Here is an 11198-nt window from a genome sequence, read left to right on the forward strand (position 1 = left end):
TGCAGGGTTATAGTTTTGATAGAAAAAAATTTAAATACTCCCTCCGTTTTACAAAGAGTGTCGTTTTAAGATTTTAATCTCGTTTCACAAAGAGTGTCGTTTTGTGTTTTCAATGCAGTTTTAAAGACTAATTCTCTTTTTTATCCCTACTATTTTAGCTTATTAATTAGAGAGAGGGTATTATTTAGTGTATTAATAAGGGGTACAAATGAAATTTGTTTACTTTTCTTAATTTGTGTGAAGAATGCTAGAATGACACTTTTTGTGAAACAGAGAGATTATTAAGTATATCCCAAAATATGAAAAGTGTACTAATCAAAAAAATAAAAAAAAAGTTTTCTTTTTTAATGTGTGAAGAAACACTTAACAAAATGAATAAAATATCAATGACTTCATCAAAGCCAACAAAATTGGAACTTGGGATGATTACTGATTATTACTCTTAATTTTTTCCAATCAAACCAAACTAAAACAATTATCAAACCAAGTTCATATAAAACACAATCCCACATGTCTTTTCTCGTGTTCCACCATGCAATCAAACATAACTTGAACCTGGCCTTGCTTGCTTCAAAGTCCCCACTAAACCAAACAAGTTAACCTTTTTAAAATATCATACAAATACCATATATGTTTGTCAATTAATCACATTTCAAATACCAAAGCTTAGAATACGGGAAACTGTTTAATCGGTGGTCACCACACTAGCTCTTTTTTCCCTATGTCATGTTTCAAGACAGAACGTTATGATTTACGGACGAAATTTTTTTGATCTGTATATACACGAATTGCCAGATATATTTATCTCTTAATATATAAGTCAAAACTATATATGTGGACATATCTCAACTACATGTTACGTCGCGGGGTCGTTTCTTTTTCGAGACTTAAGTTGAGAATATGAATAATATCCAATATCCCAAAGATTTTTTTATTTTTCAATGGAATGACATGGTTTAAGGTAAATGACCTCAAGAACTAAAAACAGAAAGAAGCAAACATGTTGTAATCTCAATAAGTTACTAGAAATTACCAATAATGCAATGTTTTTGAAGCCAAAAAAAAAAAAAAGAGTAATTAACCAGGGACAAGCCTTGAAATTGTGTTTGTCTCCAAAGCTCATGTTCCCTCGTTTTCCAAACCACTTGTAATTTACTTTTTTTTTTTTGTTCACAAACTTGCAATTTACTATTTTTCAAATACTTGTAGTCATTAGAAAAAAAAAATGAGAAGGAACAAAAAAAACAGTAGCAAATGAAAAAGATGTGGAGCCAGCCAACCACACGTGACATTCGCGTGACTGCATATGCTTAATGTTTGGTATAATCCAGACAACCTTGTTTATCTTGTCTCCTTGATAATATTGATGTGATTTATTTTCTTATTTGATATTTTTGTTGCTCAATATCTATATAGATTAGAGATGTAACAGTGAACTTGAACATCATTTGTGTATCATTAAGCCGTATCTTTGCCTTGGATTAATCAAAGATTGTGTCCGTAATTAAAAACAGTACTGTACGGTTCAACGCATCAAGTACTAGTTTCGGCTTTGTAATACTAGTTTCGACTGTTTCGTTAACTAATCATTGTTTATAGACTTTATAGTAGGGTGATTAGTTTCTGTTTTATGAAGCATCCGATATCTTGGTATTAGTGATTTTAATTTCGACCCCTCTGGCCTCAAATGTAGATATTGATACATATAAATATAATTGTTACAAAAATTGAATACATTTCTCTCTAGTTATTAATTATAGGATTTTCTATGTGAAATCATTTTACAAATCTTATTATCAGTATTTTCTTTTCAATCTTATAAAAAAGACTTTATAGAGAAAATTTTGTTAAGGATTTCTTCATCGAATTGCATATAAGATGTTATTTATATATTATTTTTAAATTGGTCCGTCATAAAACTATTGTCCATTAAAAGCTTTCACCATTGCGATTAGTTTCACTAATACTGAATAACTAATTAAATTCATATGCATGCATATGTAAATAACTAAATATGTTGAGCCGTCCAAGCATATGTGGTCTAGTGGCAGAGGAAGCTTTGGGAAAGGATGAAACTCCTAAACCTGAGTTCGATTCTCCCTGGAAACAAAAACACATTTGTTTGGGAAGTCTGTCAGTTGAGCCTTGACCCAATTGGTTTACATGGTAGCCAGAAATGCAGGCGGCCTGACTACCCCCTGGCACTTAGTCGGAAGGCATTCCAAACTCGGGATAGGCAGAGTGGTAGCCCGTAAGGGCCTAACCGTTAACACGGTGGACTAGTCCACTATGTAGCACCTCGGTGCGTTCCTATCGGGGCCGACCGGATAGCCGATAGGGTTTATAAAAAAAAAAAAAAATATGTTGAGCTAATATAGTCAAAGTCTAATCTCACAGTCAGGCATTTATATGGACTATTGGACATTTACTTTTTGGGCTTTATGGGCTCAGGACATCTAGAACATGTGGCCTGACTTAATTATTTTTGCGTTTACAAGTCACACCAAGTTTTTTAGTTTGGAGTCTTTGGACTATAACTGGGCGATGACACGTTTACAAACTAGTTAAATGTTGAAAATAATTATTTGAATTTTTCTTACTATGTATGAGCTATTTAAATCATAACTGATTAATAAATGCTTTAAATGGTAAAAGTTTGGTATTTCAAAAATTTCGTGAGACTAATCTTGACTACGTTTTGAAGTCTCATGTTTATAGATGAAAAAGGGTTAAACGGTGTGTAAATAATTTAGTTATTAATAGAAAAGTTTAATACTTATTTTGTAATCAATGGGATATTTAATTTTATTTTTCAGTATAGCTTCCTTGGTGTGTTTTCATTTCCTTTCTTTAAAAAAAAAAAAAAAACATCTGATCTTGTATTTTATTTAAAATTTTCACTATTCATAGTTATAGAGAATACAATAAATTGAATAACTAAAAATAAGTTCAAATTCACTGTTTTTAGATTACTTTGAAAAATAATTAAAACTATTAGAAGAAATAATAAAGAAAACTTCACATGGACATGTACTATCTCCTGCAATAAATTTTAGATTGGTCACATTGGAAAAGCGATTCATAAATACCTTACTCTATATGTGTAAAAAGAGAAATGGTCATGATTTGTACTACAAAACCCCAAAAAAAGAAAGAATCGGCTCAAATTTGAATTTCGTGGGTAAATTTGTTTTGAGATGAACAACAAAATAGACAAAAGAAGAGACAAGTAGCGAGAATATAAATATATAAAAATTAAGAAGAGTGAAGAAAAAAAGAAGAAGATAATCGGGAAAATTCTCAAAAAAAACCTAAAATAATTTTTATTTGGACGTTTAATGCCTAATTCTTTTTGATTGGAATAAAAATACCTTATCTATTTATTTGTAGTATTAAAATACCTCGTATATTAACTATTGGTGGAATCAAACATGCAAGTTAACACCCGTTAACGGGCGTAACGGAATTTTTTAACGGTGTTAAATTTTAGTCTCATATATTGTAGTCGTTATATACATGTTTGATTCCACCAATAGTTTATATACGAGGTATTTTAAGACTACAAATAAATAGATAAGGTATTTTTATTCCAATCAAAAAGAATTAGGCATTAAATATTCAAATAAAAATTACTTTAGGTTTTTTTTGGGAGTTTTCCCGAAGATAATCTGCGAGAAGAAAAAGAAGAGACAAAGATTATAAAAATGAATCATTTTCCTTATTTCACCTGTCACAAGTGATACCTACATTTGCATGCATCTTCTGCCCCCACCACAATCATTAGTTTCTATTGTGGGTTCCCCCATTTTGTTGCTTAACCGGCCGGTTCAATAACCTTTTCCCGGTTTTTATATTCCCTAAACCAAAAGGTTTTGAAACTATATAACAACCACGGATTTATATGTCTTTAATATGCCAATATATCTACTTGGACCGTTTGATATTTTGAATCAGAATGCTATATCTAAGTTTTTTTCTTTTATTTGGCCTACTGAAATCTGAGTAATTTTTTTATATTGAATCAGTGAAATAGAGTAATTGAATTTTTATCAGATTGGTTTTATGTTTTCAGTTATACTACATTTCAAATAATGTTAAGTCTTTTGATTTAGTTTGTTTTGATGTCACCTATAATTTCTAAGGGATTACATGAAAAGTCGTTTCAAAATGACAAATCAGTTCAATTTGATTGAATTTGAACATCTCGACTGAGTAAAGTTCAGTTTTTCTATGAAAATGATGTTAGATCATTATACTAATTCGATTCTAAATGTGAAAACGTTCGTACTTTTAATTAACTCTTAAGATTCAAGAGATTCACTTATTTTCAGAAAGAGGATAGATAAAATTTCATAGTTAGTCATCTTCACCACATGTACAACAAAGATGAATGTGACATTCACATGGACATGGATATTGATATGCCTATGCGTACGAGTACGACCACAAAACCACTATTTATAGATTCCCTCTATATAGAGGCCACTCGATCACACCTCAAATCAATTTGCCTCACTATAACCAAACAAAAGAAGACCATGTTATTGAAAACAACTGCACTCTATAGACACATACACCACTTTACATTTTTTAAAATCAAAATAAACCATATTATTTATATAACTCCATAGTCCATATCATCCTATCCATTCTTCACATTCTGCCAACTCCTTTACCATGTGCCATCATCTCTCTTCTTTGGTCCATCTCTATTTCAGACGTTGGCCAACAACATTTTTCGTTGGTCCATTCTTAAGATTTCAATTATTTCCACACACACATATATTTACAACACTAATAAGTAATAATTAGGTTACTAGTATGGGACTGCCTTATATTAGTACATTGTAAACATATACATTTTCAGGAGGAAAGTCTCTTCTGATTAATTTTTATAAATTCACTTCATTCGAGAGAAAGAAAATTACTTGTTCTAATTATTTTTTCTTTCTTTTTTTTTGTAAGTCCACCAACAAATTAATTAATGAACCGTAATTCATAATGTAATCATAAGGATCCTAAATTTACGTAGGAAGATCGAATCCTACGAAGATTTGAGTGTGCGGTCGGATAGAAAAACACACTTGCAAGTTGCAACTACGACAAGTCAAACTAGTTTGCATTACTTTTCCTTTAATGTATCGACCAACTAAAGTTAGTATTAAGTCGTTTTCTATCAGATTGTTTAATATTTTTATTTACATCAGGATTTCAACATTTCATATCAGTTGAACAATATTATATTTGGTGAAATCACATGTGGTTATTAACCACTCATAAAAGATCCTGTGTCCACCTTTCCAAAATCTGTGCCATTTTTTTCAACTCATAAATAGTGTGTACCAGTAATACATTCTACTGTCACTCTAAATTTTTTGCTTATATTGAAATAATACATTTCTAACAACAGTATTGAGTTTCCAAATGACCAATGTTTGACAATTCGTTCATTTTTTTTTTTTTGCATTTGGTGTCTATCATTAAGAAATTAATTCAATATAATTTGTTTAATTAAGCTAATACTCAAACTGGATCGAGTTATTAAAAGTAGTTCAAAAAGATGTTAATAAAAGAATTGTCAAAACTTTGAAAAGAAAGAAGGACCATATTTTAAAAAAGTACTACAAAATATCAGAAAATGCCAAGTGAGTTTGATTCCTATAAATGGATTACACCCAAGAAAAAACAAAATTGCTATACTGTATTTTAAAAACTACATGGCAAGCAGTCAATTTGATTAACAACCTCTATATATTCTAGTTTATATATTAAATCTGTCAAAAAAAACAAAGAATTTAAATATGAGTAACCAATAAAAACTTTTGAAAAAGATAAGGTAGAAAAATAAATCGTTTTTTCAAAAAGAAAAAGTGTCTTTTTATAGGTGCTGCCTGATTGCTTCATTCTCCCTCCTTGGCTCAAAAGTTTTTGCTTTTTCAAAAAAGAAAGAAGAAACATCTCGTTTCCATGGCTTTGCGAGGAGATGAGCCTGAGTTTATGAACCTAAGAGAATGGGATCGAAGAGCTCGATTAATCCGCGAAAACCCGACTTCAAGAAGATTCTCTGCTTCATACATTGGAAGCTTCCGAGAAGATCATCACAAGTCTTCTTTTAGAACAAACTTCAACAACATCTCTAGTACTGCCTCTTCTCCTGGCTACACTCTCAAAGGTTTGATAAACTTCACCTCTCTCTCTCTCTCTCTCTCTTTATCTCAGTAACTTCATGAGAATTATTTCTTCTGAAACTTTTATGAATTTTCAAATCTTTTTATCACAGAAGAGATTGACCCATCAACATATTCCTTCACCTATGCACTTAAAGGTAATTTTTTTCTTTTTACCATTAGAAAGCTCGACAGAACAAAAGTAATGTTCAATAAGTGTTTTGTCTTATTTATTTTGTTTGTAGCAGCATTACAAGCAAAGACAATGTACAATAACAGAGAATGGTTAGCGCAAGAAGGGTTTGCATTGAATTCGAAGTGGAACGAAGCAGAGAAATATATCTGCAATCCATTGTCTGGAGAAGTTCCAATGGAGTGTTTGTCTGCTAAAACATTAAGTGCAAGATCCTTCAGAAACTTATCCACCATGTCTGCTCCTCTTCAACACTTCCCAAATCCCAATCCATTGATGAATAATATTGGTCAAAACAAACCAAATAATAATCCTAACGTTAGAGTTATTCACGAGGATCTTTATGCTCCTGATCCTGTACTTCTTGCTCGAGGTAATTGATTGTTGTTTGCTTTCTTGATTGGGTTTTTTCTGACGGAAAGTAAACTTTGGGGGTTTTATTAGCAGAAAAGAAAGTTGTGGGGGTGAAGCGAGATGTGGGCATACAGAGTACGACGTCGGTGGATCTTAGCTCCGGTAGCCCTAGTCCGGCAAAGACGCCTTCGATTATGGAAAGGCCGTTGAAACGACACGTGGAAGCTGATGATCCGCCACTGGACTTCAATCTCAAACTGAAAGGTCAACAAGAGGTATATATTTTATCAATATATCAAAATGAATTTATTCATTTTTTTTTTTTTTTTTGTGTTTGATTTAAAATCCAGTAATATTTATCGTAGCCCAAAATATTAAGGAAAAACAATATCGAATCGAAAAATTAAATTCTATTAATTTGGTAAAGTTATAATTTAGAAAACAAAAATGAAAACTTTACTAAAAAGTTTGAAATGTTTATTTAGTCGCTAGCATGAGGTCCATGCAATTGAAAGGTACGGACAAATAATAATTGCATAAAATTTTGAATTGTTCGTGCATATGCATCAATAATTAGATATTCTTTCGCAAGATAAGAAAAGCATCAAGCAAATGATAGTACCAAATGTTTTCATGGAAAGAGACAATGATAAAACTCTTCTATTATTGTTTTTGTAGATATGTTACATGGTTCATTTTAAGATTTAAGATTCTTTCATGATATATGAAACATAGTACACATGACCGTCTATATGGGAGAGTATTAATCATAGAAACACAAAAACCGTATTTCTTGAAAATATATATCATTAGGCCCCATTTCATGATTTTGTCTCCAACTCACGTGACTACCATCCTTATTCTGTATTTCTATGTAAACATTTATCTATATACAATACAGTTATAGTCACTCTAATGATTAATAATTTCATACGCGTAACATTGTTATTTTGGAGTAAGTTTTTGTATACTTGATAAGACACTGATATTATAAAGATAGCAATCGCATTTTATTCAAACTCGATTAGAGATTTTAGAAGTTTGTTTCACAAAGTCTCACCGGTCCCCAACTTTACGTGTAGTTTTACTTTTGAGAAAGAAAATAGATGATTTACGTTTGGACATGAAACTGTAGATATATTTGCCAAAAGACCAAAAAAAGTTCTTAAATTGTAAGGAAAATAAGTCTAAATCTATATCATATATCTAAGTCTTGTTGTTCTCAAGATATTACATGTTAATGAAGAGTTATTTGAGCTTTGAAGGATGTGAAGTTGGGAGAGAAAGAAAAAGAAGAAGAGAAGCAAGATATGAGCAACGAGGAAGACGAAGGAGAAGAAGAAGTAGAAGAAGAAGAGAAACAAGATATTAGTAAAGAAGATGAAGAAGGAGAACAACAAGAAGAGAAGACCAAGAAGAAGAAGAGAGGAACTGGATGTTTCTCGTGGGTGAGAACAAGACAAAGACAAGCAAGAAAATCAAAGTACATCTTCCCTATTTGTGTTCCTCATCTTGTCAAAGGTTGTTGAAAAACCTTTCAACCAAGAGAATCAATAAAGGTTTAAACCAACTTGTCAAAGGTTCCTCTTCTTTGCTTCTCTTTTTCAATCTATTTATATATAATCAAAAACAAAATCATGATGATATTATATATTAGTTCTTCCTCTTTTTGATATAGATTCATCATTCATGGGAGTGTCAAAAGCTTAACCATATGCTTTTGCTCCCCTTTTCTCTATAACAAATGCTTATCTCCAGAGTCCCTCTTGTGTAATTTTTTTTTTTGCTCTCTCTATCTTCTTCATGGTTATTCTGTTCCCTCTTGATCAAACTTCCATTCCACAATTGCTAGAGTGTGTCGGCCACCACAAGCTACATGTTTAGCTATCCATTTTCCATCGTCTTCTTCATCGGTGTGATTGAACCGTCCTTCTAGGGGTGGAATGTCTATAGGAAGCTCCAATGGTTGTCCCGTAGTCACTTTTCTTCCATACCCGAGTCTACCGTGGTCTCCCCGACCAAACTGATCATACACGTCAATATAAAAGAGAGGTTTAGAGATTGACTTTGGGTTTATAACCAACAATGTTTTATACTCTCTAAGAGGACTTACCGAGAAGATCCTACCGTCTCTTGTCAAAGCGACTGAATGAGTTCCGCCACAAGAGACCTGAGAAAAAAAAGAACAATTAGAGCTTTCAAAGCTATGAGAAGAGTCGAGAACTCGTGGTTTGTACTTTTTACCTGAATGATGTCTTCTCCAGCTAAGAGATTAACTTTCTGCGGAAGCATTTTACTGCTCTTGTCATTGTCACCAAATCCGAGCCTTCCATGTTCTCCTCTTCCCCAACCATACACCTAATATTGGATATAACCAAGTTACAACATTTTTACAGTAAAGATCTACATCAAGCTCAGAAACAACCCAGCAATGACTCGATCAAGAGCCAGATGAAATAAAAGGTGAGACTCTAGAATAGTAGGAGACTGTATGAGTTCTAATACCTCTCCTTCATTGGTTAAAGCTGTTGAATGCCATCCACCCGCAGCGATATCAACCTAAGATGCATTTAGAGGAGAGAATTAAGCTTATATAGTAGACACTGGGCTTTAACATAGGCCTTTATAGTTTAAATATCTAAGGCATCAGTTATAATGATGAGTGCTTAAACCAGGACTTTTATACCACATACCAAAGTGAGATCATCAAGGCCTTGGACTGGAATCGGAAAAGATCTTGGTTGTGTATCTCCAGTTCCAAGTTGTCCATATTCATTATTGCCCCAAGCCCACAAAGTCCCATCTTCTTTCAGAGCCAAATTATGAAATGCTCCAACAGCAATCAGACGAACATTTTCAAGACCCTGAACTCTGACAGGAATAGATATTTGTTTTCTGCGATAGCACGAATTACAGGAAAACCCATATTTACCAACAAAGGACAAGAAAATGCAAATGTCATATCTATAAATAAAAGGAAATTCGGTTTAATACATGTCACCGGGAGGCCACGGTTGACCCCAAGTCCATACATAACCTTCACGGGTTAGAACCACAGAGTGAGTACCCCCTGCAGCTACCTGTTATTTTAATCATACAAACCCGAGAACAGATGGTTTAGACGGAAAAAAAAAAGAATTAACACTTGAGGTAAACGAAGAGAGGTAAACAGCATAAATTACCTGTCGGACAGTAAGTTGTGGGGCACAACGCTTAGGGATTACAATATCCCTCCGCACAGGCCTACCTGTCTCATCCTTGGAAGGCTCTTCACCACACTGTCCATATTCATTTCCACCTAAGTAGGTTTTATAACAAAAAGGTGCACAATTGTTGTCACTTTAAAGAGCATTAAGGTCAGAATCAATAGAAAAGAAGCTGAGAGAAAATGCATACCCCAAGCATATGCTCGGCCTTGATCATCAACAGCTAAACAATGCCAACCACCAATAGCTGCCTATGATCCATTTACATAAACCACATTCAGAGTAAATAGCATTAAAGCGAATAACAAAAATACTTAAGATTTGCAAGTTGTTTTACCTGAACAATCTTGACGCTGGCTAGAGACTTAACTAGACTAGGGGTGCTTTCTGTTTTTGTCTCTGGAGGGTGTCCTAATGTACCCCTTTGATTCCAACCCCATGTAAACAGCTGGGAAACCATTAAAGAGATGTTATTATTTCTATATGTTGGTGACACAAGACAAGAATCAAAACCAATCATAAACTATACACCATGGATACCAGAACCAGAGTCTGATGATCAATACGAGAGTAAACTCAAACAAACAGCTTGGTTGCATTTGTAGTTGGATTTGAGAACAAGAAAAAAATACGAACTTTAAACCCTTATTATTAATTGGTCCCTACAGATCTCAAAAACCCCGACCTAAGAAAATGTTCAAGACATGGCTTAGAATCAAAATCGGAAATCAAAGCAAAGCATTGAACTTTAGTTAGTACTAGACGAAACCCACCAAAAGAAGAAACAACAAGGACAAAGAAAAAGAAAGTGAATTGGATAAGTAAGTAACCTTGCCATCATCGCAAATGGCGAGGGAATTGCGGCTACCACCGACGACGGAGCGAACGTTGAAAGGCTCAAGAGCTTCGACGACGGAAGCCAATTCCTTTTCTTCATCGGTTCCAAGTCCTAGTTGCCCGTCTTCTCCAGAGCCCCTGAACAACAACAAAATCAAACGAAGGAGTAATGAATGGCGCAAGTCAGAAACAGACTCAACAGTAATGGAGAAAACAAAGAGGTTTAGAGAGAGAGTAATGACCAGGCTATGACGGAAGTAGCTGAAGCCATGGAACCCAAAGTGAGAGATACAATGAGAGAGAAAAGAGAGATATGAAGAAAGTGAGTGGAAAGACGAGGAAAAGCAGGGCACTCTCGTCTCGGTGGAATTCAATTCGAGCTATTATTTATTATGTGAATATAGCTGCTTAATTATTTATTTTAGACCAGTTAATACCCCC

General features: G+C 33.5%; 2 protein-coding genes across 7 annotated transcripts; one reads left to right on the top strand and one right to left on the bottom strand.

Moving 5' to 3' along the window:
- Positions 1-5721: 5721 nt before the first annotated feature.
- On the top strand, positions 5722-8391 carry LOC9309820 (putative DNA helicase INO80). 6 transcript variants are annotated; one of them, XM_002871654.2, is made up of 5 exons: positions 5722-6172; positions 6281-6325; positions 6416-6733; positions 6805-6989; positions 7980-8391. In XM_002871654.2, the coding sequence occupies exons 1-5, from the start codon at positions 5968-5970 to the stop codon at positions 8241-8243; spliced, it is 1017 nt and encodes a 338-aa protein (XP_002871700.1). In that variant the 5' UTR covers positions 5722-5967; the 3' UTR covers positions 8244-8391. The 6 variants fall into 6 exon arrangements, with proteins under 6 accessions (XP_002871700.1, XP_020878042.1, XP_020878040.1 ...); XM_021022383.1 differs by having other exon boundaries at positions 5893-6172; positions 6284-6325; positions 6413-6733; positions 7980-8360; XM_021022381.1 differs by having other exon boundaries at positions 5894-6172; positions 6413-6733.
- Positions 8343-11192, bottom strand: LOC9307770 (ultraviolet-B receptor UVR8). Its single transcript, XM_002873706.2, has 11 exons — positions 11000-11192; positions 10751-10895; positions 10258-10368; positions 10111-10171; positions 9897-10012; positions 9709-9794; positions 9408-9609; positions 9220-9273; positions 8959-9072; positions 8828-8884; positions 8343-8737 (listed from the first exon to the last, which is right to left on the bottom strand). The coding sequence occupies exons 1-11, from the start codon at positions 11026-11028 to the stop codon at positions 8522-8524; spliced, it is 1191 nt and encodes a 396-aa protein (XP_002873752.1). The 5' UTR covers positions 11029-11192; the 3' UTR covers positions 8343-8521.
- Between the last annotated feature and the right edge of the window lie 6 nt (positions 11193-11198).

This window comes from Arabidopsis lyrata (genome assembly GCF_000004255.2).
Source record: "Arabidopsis lyrata subsp. lyrata unplaced genomic scaffold ARALYscaffold_6, whole genome shotgun sequence".
Classification (NCBI taxonomy): Eukaryota; Viridiplantae; Streptophyta; class Magnoliopsida; order Brassicales; family Brassicaceae; genus Arabidopsis; species Arabidopsis lyrata.